Source organism: Kogia breviceps, chromosome 12, assembly GCF_026419965.1.
Source record: "Kogia breviceps isolate mKogBre1 chromosome 12, mKogBre1 haplotype 1, whole genome shotgun sequence".
NCBI lineage: Eukaryota > Metazoa > Chordata > Mammalia > Artiodactyla > Physeteridae > Kogia > Kogia breviceps.
In genome coordinates, this window is record NC_081321.1 from 13,554,993 (window position 1) to 13,576,291 (window position 21,299).

Consider the following 21,299-nt stretch of genomic DNA (forward strand, 5'->3'; position numbering starts at 1 on the left):
CAATAAATTCCTGGGAAAAATTTCATTTCTAGTAAGCTTCTGTAAGCTTAAATTCACTTGTCAGAATGTATATGTTAAAAGAGTTAGCAACTTAATAAATATTTGACAATGGAATAATGACTTATAGCTTACTTATTAAGCTCTTTTACAATACGTTATGTGATTCGGCCTATAAAACAATCTCTTTAATATTGTTACCAACATCTACAAATTCCATTTTACTGATCTCCATTTTACAGATGAAGAAATTGAAACCCAATTTGTCTATTCATTCGCTCAACAGGTACTTATTGATGGCCTACTTATGCTTGGCTCTGAAGCAAGCATATTAAGCAAAAAGATACATAATCTTGCCTTTATGGAGTTGCAGTCTACTGGAGGTGGGGAGAAATAGGCCACTACCAAATCATAAATGTAGAATAACAGGTGTTATAACAGCTCTGAGTGAAAAGCACATGGTTCCATGATAACATAAAGGACCCAAATCTTTTCTCCAGAATGGGAAAATTCTTCCCTGAGGAAGTAATGTTTGATTTCAGATCAAAGATGAGTGGGAATGAATTGGTGAAAAAGGAGAGTAAGAGAAGAGCTTCCTGGGAAGAGGGAATCTATGAAATGTGGAAACTATGTTTAAGAAACGGGAAGAGAGCCAGTGTGCCTGGAATCCAGGGAAGGAGTGTGTGATATGAGATGAACAGATATGTTCAGATGGAACTAGAAGATCATGCTAAGGTCTTCTAAACAGGACCATGTTAAGCAACTTGATCTTTATTCTGATAGCAACAGGAAGGCCATAAATGATTCTCAGTGAGAGAATATTTTGAATTGATCTTCATCTTCCAGAGATTCCTCTGGTTTCTGAGTGAAGCATGGATTTGGTGAGGGAAGCAAAAGTAGATGAGAGAAGATGAGATAGGAAGCTATAGAAGTAGTCCAGGTGTCAGAGAATGGCAAGTCAGCCTTAGAAGGTGGTGGTGGTGACATATTAAAATGAAGAGAATCAGAACATTTAGAAGTAAAAATGACAGGATTGAATGGGGAGGCGTAGTGAAAAAGAGGGGTATCAAGGATTACTTTTTAGGTTTCTGCCTTGTGTAAGTAGGAGGATAATAGAAGCATTCCCTAAGATGGGGCACGCTGGGTGCCAAACCGATTATAGAAGAACAAGAACCTTGCAGTTCAGGCTTTGTATGTTGGCTTTGAGGTATGCTTGGGTTGACTGGTGGTAGTTCAACAAAGATATCTGAGCTAGAGACCCTGATCTGGAAATCATCCAGAGAAGAATGGGAATTAAGTCAGGGGTGCAGATAAATTTGTTTAGAGAGAGAGGGCATAAGATAAGAAAAACCTTTATATTTAGATTCAAAATCCCTATTTTTTTCTTAACATCATGCTGCTTTTGCATGTAATGTCTAATGCATACAAACATAAAATCTCTCCATTGTGCTTTCAATGCACCACTTGCTTAAGATAGGACCTTTCTAAGCTTTTCTATAAGTAAAATCAAAATGCAATCATAAAGAGGAACAAAATCAATAACTACTCTTTAATTTTAATAATAATTTTAATTAATACCATGACTATATAGTTAATTCCCAATATCCATGCATAAGTCCATAGACTATCCATCAGGAAATGTCTGTACAGTTCCTATGTCCCTTTGGGTCTATGATTCATTCTTACTCCTTTTGGTTCATGACTGGACCAATGCCCCGATCCAAACAGACAAATTACAGTGCTCGCTATTATACGTCTCTTTGATCCATTTAGAATGAAATAAAATTAAAAATACACCCAGATTAGTCTTGTGCATATCATATAAGCATATATGATAATATCTAGTCAAAAGGTTAGAAGGCCTTGCTAGAAAAACTCGCTTAGTATTTTGGATATTTGGGGTCTAGTTGCAGTGTCACCATGAATGACCTTAGGAAAACAGCTCAAACTCTCTGAGTTTCATTTTCTTCATCTGTACACTCAGGAGGTTGAACCAGGTCTCCAAGTTTCCTTGAATTCTAATATTTTGTAATCATGTGAAAATTTTTGAAGGAACATGAATTATTCAGTAGATAGAAGTTGACGATCATCTTAAAGAAGCCTTATTCACCATTTTTCCCAGAAAAAAAATTTCTTCTGTCACGTCTGATTGTTTTTTGAAAAATAGCAAAGATATTCATATTGACATTTTTCTTCCAGTTGATGTTGAGTGTGTCATCAGACTCAAAACCTGTTGGAAAAACAGTTCTGTACTTCTGATGGTTTTCTAATTCTAACCTGACATTGAGGCTTTTAACTGTGAATAGCCTTATGGCATTCTGCCTGAATTCTTAGTGTGTTTTCAGAAGTCTGACATTTATTTCTGTTACACTTAAATTTGACCTCAGATTTCTTTGCTTTTCAGTTTACTCCAAGCTGCTTTTTTTAAAGGTCATTTGTTACATTATATTTGGCTTTCACCCATCACTTCAAAAGTTCTTTGAGTAAGGTATTGACCCTATATCGTTTTTCAAACTAGAAAAAGAAGAACAAAAGAGAAAAAGAAAGAAAATAAGAAAAAAGTAGAAATGACAAAATAACAAGTCAAATGGAAAAAGTTGAAAGATGTATTTTTCTGTTGAAATTTCACTTCACAATTCCACTGGTCCTGATGAAGCCTGTCTGAATTCTTTATGATATTCCTATAGCCCTCTGAGATGAGAGAAATTATAAATGTTTGAGGGAAAAGAGGAGGAATGACAATTCCCAAGTCAGATGACTGCAAAGCCAGTTTTTCATTCAGGGAAGACATAGGTTGATGTGCTGCTCTCTTAGAAACAGGGCATAAGTGCTGATTCCTTGACTTATGGCCCCACTACAATAACACATGCCAAAACTATGTTGTATATCCGAAGTTTTCAAAGTGATGTCTATAGTCCTAAGGATGTTTACAGAGATGTCACAAGATTGAAATTATTTCCATAATAATTCTAAGATGTCATTTCTCTGTCACACTCATTCACTCATGAGTGTAGAGTAGGATTTTCCAGAGACTACATGACATGCGATATTGCAACAAAGTTAACGCTGAAGCAGATAGAGAATTCAGCTGTCTTTCATTAAGCCAGACATTAGAGGAAAAATGTTAAACAAGATCATTCTTCTCACTAAATTTTTTCTTTGTGAAAATATAGACATATTTCATAGAAACATAGTGTTCTTGTTAGCCAGTAATGGGTTTATTAATGTCATATAAAATGAATTGATAAATATTTCTTAAATGTCCTGGTTTTATTTCTAATTGGTTATTGTTGATAGACATAACTCACATAAACAAAAACTCTTTGGAATCTTCCATAATTTTTAAAAGTGTAAAAGGGTCCGGATACCAAAAAATAAATTGGAGAACTTTTTTTGTACAGCAAATTCTAACCACTAGTCAGTTTCTGCTTCTACCTTGAGCGAAAAAATTACCTAAATACTTGATACTCTTCCTTTCCTGCCCATGTAAAGTTTCAATTCCAATGTATTTCTCTGCTTGACTTTAAACTTTGTGTTTACCCTACATTGTTGGCAAAATATAGAGTTGATATTTCACTGAAGTTTCTTTGAAAATGTTTATCTTGAAGTTGTTTTAATTTTACTTAATTTTTTCACATTTTGAGGTTTTTTGCCACATCTTAGATTCTTTCTATCAACTTTTACAGTCAGTCTTCAAGGGGTATTTTTTTCTTTGTGTCCAAATGTCCTCATTGGACAGTAAGCTATTTTTAGGTAATTCCTTAACAATTACCATACACAGTTATATTTGCCTTAGCTATGGTATCTTGTCCTTTTAGAAATCCCAGAGATGCAATCGTTAGCTCAATTTGGAAGCAACTAAACCCTGAATCTATAGAATCACTGCTCACGAAACTCATATAAAACTGAATAGTAGGCCAGTCTTGATATTTTTGCTTTTGACCGTAATTGTTTTTTTGCTTCTCTATTCAGAGATGCTTGGGAAACTAAATTAGATAGCATAAAGTTACTTAAATGGACATTTAAAAATTATGAATAACCTTAAATAAGTGATTATTTCACTGGACTCTTCTTATGCCTAATTTTTTTAAATTTCATAATAAATGAAAATTTGTTTCACCTTACATAATCTCCTCCCCAACAAGTAATGGAATTTTACTGACCTTGTATCCTTTTAATAACTCAAAACAGATAGATCTCCATTTATTATATTTTAAAATATCTATTTTCTTATTGATTATAAGGAAATTTCTTATAAATATAAACAAGGACCTAATTGACATAAGCCTGATGAATCTTCTAACGAGACTTTTTCGTTTATTCCCCAGATTCAAGGTGTTATGTCCATGCCTACAGTAATTAGTAATCCCAAGGTTAGCAGGGTCACTAGAGAGTGGCTCTGGTTTATTATTGGCAAAAATTATACTTATTTTTCAAGCAAATCAGGTCATTGGAAAGTACAACAACCTGGCTTGTAGAAAATTCAAAATAGGTTGCAGTTCTTCTGATACATATGACATTTCAGTGTGTAAATATCACACCACAGTCAGAGAACTAATATGGGTAGCCCTCACCTCATTGAGGAGTGAGTTACTGAGCATGAAATGCCAACAACTATATCCCCAAAGATTAAATAGTTTCAGACAACATCACAGGAAAGAAATGCCAGGATTTGTGGAACATGTTTGTCCATTGATCTGTGGCTAAGTTCATGGCCCTGAAAAGGTATTAAGGAGGCAGAGATCCCTATTTGGGCCTATCATGTTAAAAGAGTACTCTCAGTCAACTACAAGGTATGAGGCTTGTTCTTTTACTCAACAATGTGCACTCTTAAAAGGACATATGATTTAGATCTTTTTCCTAGTGGTAATATATTTGCAATTATTAATATATTTTCATAGTTAATTGAATGAGACTTACTTTAAAAATTATTATTTTTTTAGTAACCAATAGAACTTTCATATAGAAAACTTGAAAAACTAAGCATAAAAAAGAAAGCTAAAGTCATCCATGACATTTCCATCCAGAAATTTGGTATTCATATTTTGATTCTTCCTTTTCCATCTTTCTTGTTAAGCATATGGAAAAATGCACACATTTTTCTAAATGGTATTATACTGCACAAATTGCACAATTTTTTCATAATCTCATATTATTAAATATTATTTTAATATTTTAATGACAGCATGTATTTTATCATATGGTCATAGCACATTTAACTTAACTGCTTATTTTTAGATATTTATATTATTTCCAATTTTGTTTGCATACATATATCCTCACACACACCTTTGATTATTTTCTTAGGAAAAATTCCCAAAGTAGAATTGCTAGATCCAGGAGTAAGCACATTTTAAAGATTCTTTTTAAATACATGTTCCCGTATATTGCCAGCAATATATGAAAGAACCCATTTCCCAGGAACTTCACCAACACTGCCAGCAACTCTTTTAACGTGGCCAACTCTTCCTAAAATAGTCAAATTCAAGTTATATTTGGATATGTTTTAATGTCGTTAGGTCTTAGTCACATCTCAAGATGTCTTGTGGTTCATTTCTTGGCAATTTCTCTTCCAATCCTGAACTTCAAGCAACAGTAATGAATAAAAAGAGACATTCCTTTCTATGAAGGTGCAAAAACATTCGTCCCAGCATTTGCACATGTTAATACAATATATAATTTCCTTTTGGACTATACTATACAGATATTACTAGTTTTTTGTTCTCCTGTTCCTGAGGAGCCTGAAAAAAAAGAAAATAAACCTTTCTTTTCCATTACCTTCAGATTTGTTTTTCTCTTATTGTTTGACTGAGAGGAAAAAAAAAATCTGGAATTTGTATGAGTAGTGTTTGTGGAATTAAGCCTATTGCTACCAATGTAAATTATCTCAGAGCACAAGAAATAAGATGGGCTCCATAGTATGATTTTCTTCATTATTATCTTCATGGCCAATGCATTTTTATTAATCACTCAACATGTATGGAGCATGGTACTAATTTCTAGAAATAAAAAAAAGAAGATAGAACAATCTTTATCTTCAGTTTATATATTCACTAGCTGAGGAATGAAGATACATGTATATAAAATGATAAATCATAACACACACTAGCATATCCTTATTGCCCAGTGGATTTAACCACTCAAGGCCCTTGGAGTTCAGAGAAGTGATTGCTAAAGATTGGCATAGTGGCCTTCAAGGGGATTTGATCCACATTTTGAAGGAGGACTAAAACTTTAAGAAGAGAAGGGAGGGTGTTCCAAGCAGAGGTTACAAAGGTGCAAATGAGCATAGCATTTTCAAAATAAAAATAACATACAATGTGCCAGAGCAGTTTATTCAGTATTACAGTAGTAGAAAAATCTGGAGTGTTCAGCCAGACTTGAATATCTAAATGAATAGTATGGGCCTGAGAGGTCCTTTGAAAATAGAAAACCATTTAATGATTTATGAGAAATGAACTTACAAAATAATTCAGGAAATTTTATAAGGTATTGCTATGAAAAATGCTAATACCAGCATGAGATAATTATGGCCTAGTATAGACAGTTGCAGAAGAAATTGAAACAAGTGTAGATGCTAGAGACATTGGGATAGAAAAATCAACAGAACTTGACAACTGATGAGATATAAAGATAAGAGACTACTAGGAATTCCACAAATATATTCAATTATGCTTGGACTAAGGATATAAATGATTGAGCCTATCCTCAACCATGTGTATAGAATCCCATAGAGAAGGGTGTGATGATCTCAACAGGGGGCTAGAAAGTTGCTGGGACAGCTTCACTGGTAAATTGATGCTTGAGCTTTGACTTCAAGGATAAATAGAATTTCACCAGATGGAAAGGGGGAAAAATTAAATGAAGAGGGCAAAGAAGGAGAAAATATAACTATTAAAATTTCAGAACTACATGACTGGAGACAGGTGATAACACAGACTGCAAGACAGAAGTCTGATAGTAGAGATGTTTTAGGTGGAATGATAATTCAGTTTAGACATTTCTCAAATATGTGGTGAGTGTTCACCAATCTAGAGGCAATGCAGACGCATATGTGAATGAAACAGGCAAAATTTTTCTGCTTTCAGAGTGTTTACCTTCTAGTGTTTGGAAATAAATACATAATTACCAGTATAGTGTTCACCAAAGGTTTTTGTTTTGTTGTGATGTTTGTTTTCTATTTTTCCTTCTTTGTTGTCATTCACATCAATAAGATAAAATAGGCACACAGGAAAGCATGGATGACTAGTATCGGACCTAAGTCATCGCTTAGGCAACAAAATATACCAACTAACTATTCCCTCTAAGACTTCAAACTGTCCTCAAACTGACCTTGACATCTGCAAGACACAGACAAATGGTTTAGTAATTGAGAATAATAAATTAGTCAATCACATTTTGTTAGGAGAAAATAAAGTCTTAGTGTGCTAAAACAAGCTGACCTTCTTCCAGCTTTGCATTTTTATTACACCATTTCTACTCTCCGTCTGTGCTTAATGCTGTGCTAAGATCTTCTGACCTTAGTGGTACTTCTTGAGATGTGCCTGGACTACATTCTCACTAGGTCTTATTGCTAGAATGTTCATAGGGAGAAAATTATTGGAAAAGTATTTGCCGGTCAGAAATAAGGGTTTTGGATGACTAACCTTGGAAGTGAAATTCTTGTTGCAATTAAAATGCTCAGTTTAAATGAAGAGAAAATATGTAACCTGTTTAAGCAGTGCATTTCAAACTGCTATCAAGGACAGTTGGGAGATACTGAGTAATGCCAGTTTTTCCTTTACACTGTAGCTGCATGGTATTTATTTCACCCTTCAGTAATCTGACATGTTGAAAAGAGACTGACCTTGGAGACTTTAAAGTTTTCTGACCTCCACAGTATTGAGAGCCAGTCTTTAGAGCCCTCACCTGACTGATTGAAAAGCATTTTGTTTGTTTCCATACAAAAGGATTTGGGGGTTTTGTTCATTCATGTCTTTGTTTTTAAGTGAATTACTATAAAAAGTTTCCTTCAAGTTTTAAGTTATACATACTAATTTTTTAAGACTTGTTTAAAATTAATTGCTCTTATCAATACCCTTGTTATATCTACTAATCTACATACTAAGTATGGTGTCAAAGTTATATCTAGGCACTTCCCAGGAGCTAGAGATAATTGAATGTCATTCTACTGATGGAGCAAGAGAATGGCGATCGGAAGAGCCCATCAGAGGAGCACAGTCGTCCCTCAGCATGCTCAGGAGATTAGTTCCAGGACCCCTTCAGATACCAAAATGCAGAAGCTTAAGTCCCTTATTTAAAATGGTGTAGTACAGTCAACCCTATGTACCCACAGATGAGAAACCTGCCAATATGAAGAGCGACTACAGGGTTTCGAATGCTAACTAAATTTAGTTCAGTAACAAACTTTTATTATGTCTAATTGGTGCTAAATCTTACAACAGGCATTTGCAGTCCAAAAATGAATAAGGCATAGTTACCCTCAAGAACTTAACAGTCTAGTAAGATTTAGCTGTATTAAGTTATTTGTGCTTATTTATTGTAAGATAGTTTAGATTCCTGGTTTTCATTACCATTTGGCCAAAACTCATTTAAATATACCATATCCCATTTTTAATCATATATGCCATCAGGTCTCCAGCTGGTAATAATTTACTTAAACATATGGCTAAATAATAAGCAAAAATTTTCATATATTTTAGAAAATATCTTTTATATTCTATAATCCACATTTTATAGGCAGGAAAGCTGTCAGGGATCTGAAAGTCAAAATAACTTTCTACTGCAGTTCATAGGAGAGTACAGAATATGAAAAAAGAATGATTATGTGGTGCTAATGAACATCTTAATTGATTGTGGGATTATTATTTTATCTAATGCATTGGAGGTGAAATTAATTCTCTGTTTTCTTGATATTTCTCATGCATTATTTTATACTGTTAACAGCTTAGTAGATATATTTACTTTGTATTAGTTTTCCAGATCAAGAAATTCGTAAAGTGGCAGTTCAACAGTTAGACAACCTCTTGAATGATGAACTACTGGAATATCTGCCACAGCTAGTTCAGGTAAGAACAGCAAAGTTGCCAAGGGATTCCAGGATTTTAACCAATAATTCTCTAGAACAGTTCCCAGTGAATCAACAGTAGAGTACATAAAAGTGATAATTGCAATTTGGCCAGCCAGGGGGCTAAAAAATTATAGCTCATATGTCACTATGGGTACCGCAGACATTCTCTAGCCAAAATTGGTTACAGTTACAAAAAAGGTATATAAACGCCAAAAGGGAAAATTTTTAGAAAACGACTTCACTTACTAATTAGAACAGGAAAAAAATAGAAATGCTTGTGATGAAATATATGTATCCAACTGTATATATAAAACAATAAAAAATTAACCAAATAAATATTATGTAGAAAATAGTCATTTACTAGGCATCTGCTCATAATATTTTTCTTGCTTTTCCCATATTCTAATATTAATTACAGATTTTATAAAAGTAGTTTCTAATAACCAAATTCTGCTGCCAGATAGTACACTTTGATGAAATCAAATATCACAATATTGGAGTAATTTTGGAAAATAATATAAATTTATCTAGAAATATGATCAAGGATTGATTTAGTCTGAATATGTTGAAATATAAACAATTACACAAATGGTCATGTATTGATATATGACTGAATATCCAAAATATAAGCAATGAGTTTTTTCTAAGTTAACTGTATACTGAGTGCTGAATAGGTCTAAAATAGTGGTCTTTGTGTTTTTCTTTTGTCTTGCTTTTAACACAGGTATTTTCTTATCTGAAATGTCAGGTTGTAGTTATAAGCTATTTTAAATGCCAGGTGCCTCAGGTTTTGAATTTAAGACAGGAGATCCTAAGACTGAAGTGGGGAGCTTCTATGAATAGACTTGGATACCATGTTACTTTACAAACAGAATATGCACTTCTCTAAAGGCTTCCTAAAGAGAGAGCTGGTTTAGAAATATATATACCATAGAGTTGCTTCTACCACTCCTTATAGTTGTGACTTCCCTAGGCTTGCCAGGATAGTGTAGTGAAAATGAAGATTAATGCAACTTGCAGGAACACTATTCATCTCGTGCTTCATGAGTATGGACAACCTGCTATATCTAACCCAACTCAAAAAAGTAAGTTTTTACAAAAGTTTATATAGATTAAATCCATTTGAAAACCCCAATCTGAATCAATAACACTTGGCACCAGGAATGTCGCTGAGAGCCATATGCCTGTAAATGCAAATTAGTAGACAAGGTGCACACAGGATCCAACATAGCAAATACACAGAGATAAAGATAAGTAACGTTGCAACTGTTCCCTAATTAAAAATGATGATTATAAACTCATGTGAGATGGAAAAAAATCTATAATGTGACTGGAAAATAAATGAAAGTTGGGAAGAATTTTCAAAGCATTCATTGTGGGGTTTGACCTTACACTTCAGTGTTCCACCCTGACGTTAAAACTTTCCAAGACATGAGAGACCTTCAAGATGGTGGAAGAGTAAGATGTAGAGATCACCTTCCTCCCCACGAATACATCAGAAATACATCTACATGTGGAACAACTCCTACAGAATACCTACTGAACACTGGCAGAGGACGTCAGACTTCCCAAAAGGCAAGAAACTGGGTAGGGCAAAAGAAAAAACAGAGACAAAAGAATATGGATGGGACCTGCACCTATGGAAGGGAGCTGTGAAGGAGGAAAAGATTCCACAGACTAGGAAGCCCCTTCACTGGCAGAGATGGGGTATGGCAGGATGGAAGCTTCGGAGCCACAGAAGAGACTGCAGCAACAGGGGTGCGAAAGGCAAAGTGGAGAGATTCCTGCTCAGAGGATGGGTGCCGACCAGCACTCACCAGCCCGAGAAGCTTGTCTGCTCACCCGCCGGGTCAGGTGGGGGCTGGGAGCTGAGGCTTAGGATTCGGAGGTTGGATCCCAGGGAGAGGACTGGGGTTGGCTGCGTGAACACAGCATGAAGGGGGCTAGTGCACCACAGCTAGCCAGGAGGGAGTCTGGGGAAAAGTCTGGAACTGCCAAAGAGGCTAGAGACCACTGTTTCGGGGTGCATGAGGAGAGGGGATTCAGAGCACTGCTTAAACGAGCTCCAGAGATGGGCGCGAGCCACAGCTATTGGTGCAGACACCAGAGACAGGCGCGAAATGCTAAGGCTGCTGCTGCAGCCACCAAGAAGCCTGTGTGCAACCACAGGTCACTATCCACACCTCCCCTCCCGGGAGCCTGTGCAACCTGCCACTGCCAGGGTCCCATGATCCAAGGACAACTTTCCCTGGAGAACACACAGAGCCTCAGGCGGTGCAATGTTCTGCCAGCCTCTGCTGCCGCAGGCTCACCTTGCATTCCCTACCCCTCCCTTCCCCCTGGCCTGAGTGAGCCAGAGCCCCCGAATCAGCTGCTCCTTTAACCCCGTCCTGTCTGAGCAAAGAACAGATGCCCCCAGGCGACCTAGATACAGAGGCGGGGCTAAATCCAAAGCTGAAGCCCGGGAGCTGTGTGAACAAAGAAGAGAAAGGGAAATCTCTCCCAGAAGCCTCAGGAGCAGCAGATTAAATCTCCACAATCAACTTGATGTTCGCTGAATCTCTGGACTACCTGAAGACACAATGAATCATACCAGACTTGAGGTGGTGGACTATGGGAGCAACAATATATATATTGTTTTCCTTATTCTCTTTTTGTGAGTGTGTATGTATATGGTACTTTGTGTGATTTTTGTCTGTATAGCTTTGCTTTTACCATTTGTCATAGGGTTCTATCTGTCCTTTAGTATTATTTTTTAATTACTTTACAATTGTTTTATTTTTAAAAAATATTTTTTATTTGGTACTTTAATAAATTTATTTTATTCTATTTTATTTTTCTTTCTTTCTTTTTTTCTCCCTTTTCTTCTGAGCCATGTGGCTGACAGGGTCTTGGTGCTCCGGCCAGCTGTCAGCCATGTGCCTCTGAGATGGCAGAGCAGAGTTCAGTACATTGGTCCATCAGAGACCTCCCGGTTCCACATAATATCAAATCATGAAAGCTTTCCCAGAGATCTCCATCTCAACGCCAAGACCCAGCTCCACTCAACGACCAGCAAACTACAGTGCTGGAAAACCTATGCCAAAAAACTTGCAAGACAGGAAGACAACCCCACCCATTAGCAGAGAGGCTGCCTAAAATCAGAATAAGGTCACAGACACCCCAAAACACACCACCGGATGCAATCCTGCCCACCAGAAAGACAAGATCCAGCCTCATCCACCAGAACACAGGCACTAGTCCCCTCCACCAGGAAGCCTACACAATCCACTGAACCAACCTTAGCCACTGGGGGCAGACATCTAAAACAAGGGGAAATACAAACCTGCAGCCTGTGAAAAGGAGACCCCAAACACAGTATGTTAAGCACAATGACAAGATAGAGAAACACACAGCAGATGAAGAAGCAAGAAATGAAGAGGAAATACGCAATCTCTCTGAAAAAGAATTCAGAATAATGATAGTAAAGATGATCCAAAATCTTGGAAACAGAATGGAGAAAATACAAGAAACGTTTAACAAGGACCTAGAACAACTGAAGACAAAAACAAACGATGAACAACACAATAAATGAAATTAAAAATTTTCTAGAAGGAATCAATAGCAGAATAACTGAGGCAGAAGAACAGATAAGTGACCTGGAAGATGAAATAGTGGAAATAACTACTGTAGAGAAGAATAAAGAAAAAAGAATGAAAAGAATTGAGGACAGTCTCAGAGAATTCTGGGACAACATTAAACACATGAACATTCCAAGTATAGGGGTCCCAGAAGCAGAAGAGAAAAAGAAAGGGACTGAGAAAATATTTGAAGAGATTACATTTAAAAACTTCCCTAATATGGGAAAGGAAATATTTAGTCAAGTCCAGGAAGCACAGAGAGTCCCATACAGGATAAATCCAAGGAGAAACATGCCAAGACACATATTAATCACACTATCAAAAATTAAATGCAAAGAAAAAATATTAAAATCAGCAAGGGAAAAACAACAAATAACATACAAGGGAATCCACATAAGGTTAACAGCTAGTCTTTCAGCAGAAACACTGCAAGCCAGAATGGAGTGGCAGGAAATATTTAAAGTGATGAAAGGGAAAAACCTACAACCAAGTTTACTCTACCCAGCAAGAATCTCATTCAGATTTGATAGAGAAATTAAAACCTTTACAGAAAAGCAAAAGCTAAGAGAATTCACACCACCACAGCAGCTTTACAACAAATGCTAAAGGAACTTCTCTAGTCAAGAAATACAAGAGAAGGAAAAGACCTACAATAACAAACCAAAAATAATTATGAAAATGGTAATAGGAAAATACATATCGATGATTACCTTAAATGTAAATGGATAAAATGCTCCAACCAAAAGACACACTGGCTGAATGGATGCTAAAACAAGACCCATCTATATGCTGTCTACAAGAGACACACTTCAGACTTAGGGACACAAACAGACTGAAAGTGAGGAATGGAAAAAGATATTCCATGCCAATGGAAATCAAAAGAAAGCTGGAATAGCAATTCTCATATCAGGCAAAATAGACTTTAAAGTAAAGACTATTACAAGAGACAAAGGGGACCCTACATAATGATCAAAGGATCAATCCAAGAAGAAGATATAACAACTGTAAATATTTATGCCCCAATATAGGAGCACCTCAATACCTAAGTCAAATGCCAACAGCCATAAAAGGGGAAATCGACACTAACACAATAGTAGCAGAGGACTTTAATACTGAACTTTCACTAATGGAGAGATCATCCAAAATGAACATAAAAAAGGAAACACAAACTTTAAATGATACATTTAACAGGATGGAATTAATTGATATTTATAGGACATTCCATCTCAAAACAACAGAATACACTTTCTTCTCAAGTGCTCATGGAACATTCTCCAGGACAGATCATATATTGGGTCAAAAATCAAGCCTTGGTAAATTTAAGAAAAGTGAAATTGTATCAAGTATCTTTTCGACCACAATGCTATGAGACTAGATATCAATTACAGGAAAAAAATCTATAAAAAGTACCAACACATGGAGGCTAAACAATACGCTACTTAATAACCAAGAGATCACTGAAGAAACCTAAGAGGAAATCAGAAAATACCCAGAAACAAATGACAATGAAAACATGATGACACCAAACCTATAGGATACAGCAAAAGCAGTTCTAAGAGGGAAGTTTATAGCAATACAATCATACCTCAAGAAACAAGAAATGTCTCAAATAAACAAGCTAACTTACACCTAAAGCAATTAAAGAAAGAAGAAGAAAAAAACTGCAAAGTTAGCAGAAGGAAAGAAATCATAAAGATCAGGTCCGAAAGTAATGGAAAAAGAAATGAAGGAAACAATAGCAAAGATCAATAAAACTAAAAACTGGTTCTTTGAGAAGATAAACGAAATTGAAAAACTATTAGCCAGGCTCATCAAGAAAAAAAGGGAGAAGACTCAAATTAACAGAATTAGAAATGAAAAAGAAGTAACAACTGACACTGCAGAAATACAAAGGATCATGAGAGATTACTACAAGCAAATATATGCCAATAAAATGGACAACCTGGAAGTAATGGACAAATTCTTAGAAAAGCACAACCTTCTGAGACTGAACCGAGAAGAAACAGAAAATATTAACAGATCATTCACAAGCACTGAAATTGAGACTGTGATTAAAAATCTTCCAACAAACAAAAGCCCAGGACCAGATGGCTTCACAGGCGAATTCTATCAAACATTTAGAGAAGAGCTAACACCTATCCTTCTCAAACTCTTCCAAAAGATAGCAGAGGGAGGAACACTCCCAAACTCATTCTGTGAGGCCACCATCACCCTGATACCAAAACCAGCCAAAGGTGTCACAAAGAAAGAAAACTACAGGCCAATATCACTGATGAACATAGATGCAAAAATCCTCAACAAAATACTAGCAAAGAGAATCCAATGGCACATTAAAAGCATCACACACCATGATCAAGTGAGGTTTATCCCAGGAATGCAAGAATTCTTCAATATATGCAAATCAATCAATGTGATACACCATATTAACAAATTGAAGGAGAAAAACCATATGATCATCTCAATAGATGCAGAGAAAGCTTTTGACAAAATTCAACACTCATTTATGATAAAAACCCTGCAGAAAGTAGGCATACAGGGAACTTTTCTCAACATAATAAAGGCCATATATGACAAACCCACAGCTAACATCATTCTCAGTGGTGAAAAACTGAAACCATCTCCACTAAGATCAGGAACAAGACAAGGTTGCCCACTCTCACCACTATTATTCAACATAGTTTTGGAAGTTTTAGCCACAGCAATCATAGAAGAAAAAGAAATAAAATGAATCCAAATTGGAAAAGAAGTACAACTCTCACTGTTTGCAGATGACATGATACTATACATAGAGAGTCCGAAACATTCTACCAGAAAATGACTAGAGCTAATCACTGAATTTGGTAAAGTAGCAGGAAACAAAATTAATGCACAGAAATCTCTTGCATTCCTGTACCCTAATGATGAAAAATATGAAAGAGAAATTAAGGAAACACTCCCATTTACCATTGCAACAAAAAGAATAAATACCTAGTAATAAACCTACCTAAGGAGAGAAAAGACCTGTATGCAGAAAACTGTAAGACACTGATGACAGATATTAAAGGTGATACAAAGATATGGAGATATATAGCATGTTCTTGGATAGGAAGAATCAACATTGTGAAAATTACTCTACTACCCAAAGTAATCTACAGATTCAATGCAATCCCTATCAAACTACCAATGGAAATTTTCACGTAACTAGAACAAAAAATTTCACAATTTGTGTGGAAACACCAAAAAACCCAAATAGACAAAGCAATCTTGTGAAAGAAAAACAGAGCTGGAGGAATCAGGCTCCTGGACTTCAGACTATACAAAACGCTACAGTAATCAAGACAGTATGGTACTGGCACAAAAACAGAAATATAGATCAATGGAACAGGATAGAAAGCCCAGAGATAAACCCACGCACATGTGGTCACCTTACCTTTGATAAAGGAGGCAAGACTATAAAATGGAGAAAAGATTGCCTCTTCAGTAAGTGGTGCTGGGAAAACTGGACGGCTGCTATATGTAAAAGAATGAAATTAGAACACTCCCTAACACCATACACAAAAATAAACTCAAAATGGATTAAAGACCTAAATGTAAGGCCAGACACGATAAAACTCTTAGAGGAAAACATAGGCAGAACACTCTATGACATAAATCACAGCAAGATCTTTTTGACCCATCTCCCAGAAAAATGGAAATAAAAACAAAAATAAATAAATGGGACCTAATGAAACTTAAAAGCTTGCAAAGGAAATCATAAATGAGATGAAAAGACAACCCTCAGAATGGGAAAAAATGTTTGCATTGAAGCAACTGACAAAGGATTAATCTCCAAAATTTACAAGCAGCTCAATATCAAAAAACAAACAACCCAATCCAAACATGGGCAGAAGACCCAAACAGACAGTTCTCCAAAGAAGACATACAGATTGCCAACAAACACATGCAAGAATGCTCAACATCACTAATCATTAGAGGAATGCAAATCAAAACTACAATGAGGTATCACCTCACACTGATCAGAGTGGCCACCGTCAAAAAATCTACAGACGATAAATGCTGGAGAGGGTGTGGAGAAAAGGGAACCCTATTCACTGTTGGTGGGAATGTAACTTGATACAGCCACTATGGAGAACAGTATGGAGGTTCCTTAAAAAACTAAAAATAGAACTACCATACGACTCAACAATCCCACTACTGGGCATATACCCTGAGAAAACCATAATTCAAAAAGAGTTATGTACCACAATGTTCACTGCAGCTCTGTTTACAATAGCCACGACATGGAAGCAACCTAAGTGTGAATCAACAGATGAGTGGATAAAGAAGGTGTGGCACATATATACAATGGAATATTTCTCAGCCATAAAAAGAAACAAAATTGAGTTATTTGTAGTGAAGTTGATGGACCTAGAGTCTGTTGTACAGAGTGAAGTAAGTCAGAAAGAGAAAAACAAATACCATATGCTAACACATATATATGGAATCTAAAAAAAAAAAAAAGTTCTGATGAACCTAGTGGCAGGACAGCAATAAAGATGCAGACGTAGAGAATGGACTTGAGGACAAGGGAAGGGGAAGGGGAAGCTGGGACGAAGTGAGAGAGTGGCACGGACATATATACACTACCAAATGTAAATTAGATAGCTAGTGGGAATCAGCCACATAGCACAGTGCTTTGTGACCACCTAGAGGGGTGGGATAAGGAGGGTGGGAGGGAGACACAAGAGGGAGGAGATACGGGTATATATGTATATGTATAGTTGATTCACTTTGTTATAAAGCAGAATCTAACACACCATTGTAAAGCAATTATACTCCAATAAAGATGTTAAAAAAAAAACTTTCCAAGACATAATCAAATCCTACCCTGCTGATTATTTTCTGGAATCATGTTATTTTTGTTATGCATTGTTTTATTAGAATTAAACAGGCTATATTAAAGAGCAATAAGAATGGACTTTAAGATCGTAATGAAAACAGAAGGTATGGCTTATAGCTAGAAATCAAATAAGACACAGACCCAGAGGTACTGCAAACCACAAGCCGTAATAATGCAGGTAGGTTTCAAGAAGATAGTTCAAAATAATGCAGTATGCACCAAAAATATTGCCGACCTCCTAGATGGTGAGGCAGGACGCAGGTGGAAATTGTAGCAATAGACAGAGTGAGCAGGGAGTTTGGAAGCAAGGAAGGCAATTCAAGATCAGTAAGTAGTTACCGGGTTCAGAAAGAAATCACAGGGAAATCTGAAAAGAAAGCTAAAAGACAAGCACAGAAGTAAATTCTGAGATAGCTCTCCTGGTCATATGCTCATAAGATATGTTCACTATAAGGGCATGAACGCAACCCATAGTCTAATCAGCCCAGTATTAGCATGTAAATTAAAGAAGCCTGCAACTGCAGTTTAAGACAACACACATTATGGTCTTTATATATTCAGACAACACTGAGAGATTATGCAAATTTTATGAAATCATCTTTGACATTCTCACACTTTGGGAATTCATGAATGTTCCCATCCTTGAGGATGGTTAGCATACTGAGGTGTTTCTTCAGGTGTGCATTAAATGAATGTTGTACCCACTTTTTTCTGCTGTCTATACTGTGATATAAAACCTGGCTTAAACTCTGTGTGTGTGTCTCTCTTTGTGTGTGTGTGTGTGTGTGTGTGTTTGTGTGTGTGTGAGAGAGAGAGACTTAAATGGTTTACAGGGCAACAAACCGTAGAAGCTTTGCTTCTCAAGCAGGAATAAGCATTTTTAGGAAGATAGGAAGAAAACCTGACTTTCATTTTCACAACTTATTCAGATTCCTGAGATGATGAGGGCCCAGATAGTTACTGACTGCTGATGGTGAAGTCCCTATAGAGTGTGGGTGGAGGTCTGAATTAGGTCCCTAAGATCAAAGGTTGCTATTGATGACTGTGTTTCCCACCAGGTTGGGTATACTAGAAAACATTAGAAAGTTGTTCCCAGTGCAGATGAAGGCATGGGAGATTTGGGGATGGGTGAATTATGGTGGGAACAGTCAGCTTTGAAACCTATAAGGAAAGCTTCAAAGCCTGCAGATTAATACTCAGTTGGTGATTTCAGTTAAGGCTTTGAGTGTGTATTAATTTCATCTCCAAAAGAAGAGAAACATCTACTGCTTAATAATGTCATTTTTATATCCAAGACATTGTTCATGATATTATTTTTTGTGCCAAGATTCTCTTCCTAGGCATGGTTGAACTCCACCAACAACCTACTCCTATTTATTATCCTGTGATACTAAAGCAAAAATAAGGAAAGAAAGCAGACTACACACCCCCAATTGTGTGTTGTATGTATGCTCTGTTATTAGTTATACACCAGCTAATAAAGCTATCAAATATAAACATTTTGTTAAAGCATTGATGCTGTTTTCCCTGTCTTTCTCAAGGCTCTTAGGTCCCTTTGTATTCTGCTATAATTTTGTTACTGAGGAAAAAAAAAAAGGAAACTAATTGTATCTCTTATTTCAGGCTGTCAAGTTTGAATGGAACCTTGAAAGTCCTCTAGTGCAACTTCTGTTACACCGCTCACTGCAAAGCATCCAGATTGCCCATCGTCTCCTCTGGTAAGATTAACCAAAATAGGTTAGGATACCTTTTTTTATTGTCAACTTTTCTCTGTGGGGCAGCTTTGCCTTGTAATTGATACAAACTTCCACTTAAAATTCAGCCAAATTTGAGTCTTTGTCAAGGTTATTTTTATTTATGAGTATAATTTAACTGTCATCATCTTCAAAATCTTCCTTTCGTACCATTGCTGCTCTTTAAATCCAACCAGAATTTTAAATCTGGATGATACCTTTCCTATAGCTTGAAATCACAAGGTCTACGTGTGATCACATCTACTTGCTTAATATTTCAATATAAAATCTAGTTATGAGACTGTGTATGTTTTGGAAGAATGTATGCTTTAAAAGAAATTTCTGTACGATATTAGTTATAAACAGTGGGGTCTAAAGACCAATATGTGCTCCTTAAGTTAAAAATTCCTACAGCACTAAACTTTTCCCAAAGCATAAATTTTGAATATTATTAGTGGAAAAGTCAGACTTATTTAAGAGATACCAGAATTCCTCCCATTATAACCTGCTCCTAATCCTACTGAACAAGATATTCTTTGGATGCTCTTCTCCCTACTTTTATTATAACATTGTAAATTCATACAAAAATTTTAGCAATTACAAATGTCAGTGACCTAAGGATGAAATTGAATCTATCCTTTGTCCTCCCATATGTATAACAAGCATCATTTTTTGGCTTCAGTTGCTAGTGGAGAACTTTAATAAGAAAAAAAGGAAGTCAATATCATTTTTGAATATCATGTTTTTCTGCTTCAAAAAACATTACTCGTGTTGACATCACTCTTCCCATGAAAATGACTCAAGGATTTCATGGCAAAATAGAAATACAAGGAATTGTCAAGCACTAATATTTGATTTGATGCTGAATTTCATTTCAAATTCCTAATAGAAATGCTAGGGCATTTTCCTCTAGTATGTCAGTATAATTAGGCATCAGATACATTGGCCAACAGTGGGCCTTTCACTAAATAGACTCTTATCCAGCTCTGAATTAAGTCTTATTCCCTACCATTTTTCGATCAGCTACTTTGGTGGGAAGTTAAGTGGATACACTTGTTGGTGTTTCACTGTCATAATAAAGCTAGAACTCCATTAACTTCAATGTTTATTTCCCTTAAAACGTCACTTTTCACTTTTTTTAACATATGTTTATTCAAATGAAGGCATATTAAAAACTAACATGACCACCTAACAATCTTGATTTAAATATTTGAACCAAAACATAATATAAAGTATATAAAGTTAAAAAGCATATAGAAAGATAATTTTTAAAAAATAGAATAAAATATTAAGGACTTATCCTAATACATTGATTGTTATAATACTAATTCTAGAGCTACCTTAGTAAGTTCTTCATCTGCTAAAAGGGTGTGAAAAGTGGAGTAATTTGAAAGACAACAATGAGTGCAGAGTTGTCAATCAATGTCATACTTGCAGACTCACAATAAATACAATAATGTCACTGTTTCCAAAGAAGTTAGGAGGAAAGACTTTCTAAGTATAGTTCTCACCCTTATAAAAAAGAGAAAAACCAATAGCAAAGCCCATTTCTCTTCTCACTGATTTAAGAGGGTGAGTAATTTAGAAGGGCTAGAAAAGAATATAAGTTATGAGTAAGAAGGGCTAGGAAAGAATATAAGTTATAAATGGACTGCTTGTTTCTGAATGCTTAATTTGTGAAAATATGGGAAAGGAAAAGGAAAACATGGAGGGAAAATTTTTAATACCCATATTCTTTTAAAACAAATAAAAATTAAGAATCAGGCAAAATATCCTAAGCATCAAAGAACATTACATATATTTAGATTATATCTTGGAGTTAAAAAATAATAGCTGCTGGTTCATAGCATCATATTTAGGGGACATTTGTAGAATATTGATTTTTTGTGTGTAGAATATTGAGTTAAAACTTTAAAGATGCAGCTCAGACCCTGCATGATACACTTAAAAATATTCTCAATATATCTTTCCTTAAAAAACAAAACAACAACAAAAGCCAATATCCTGTAATTTTTAAAAAA

At 35.7% G+C, this 21,299-nt stretch overlaps 1 protein-coding gene across 3 annotated transcripts in view; it reads left to right on the forward strand.

The window, feature by feature from the left end:
• Positions 1-21,299, forward strand: part of PIK3C2G (phosphatidylinositol-4-phosphate 3-kinase catalytic subunit type 2 gamma) — a 342,287-nt gene that overhangs the window by 113,016 nt on the left and 207,972 nt on the right. For all 3 annotated transcript variants that reach the window (XM_059082718.1, XM_059082719.1, XM_059082720.2), the window contains 2 exons: positions 8,972-9,065; positions 19,169-19,263. In XM_059082718.1, coding sequence (XP_058938701.1) covers positions 8,972-9,065; positions 19,169-19,263 — 189 coding nt within the window. The remainder of the gene's footprint in view (positions 1-8,971; positions 9,066-19,168; positions 19,264-21,299) is intronic.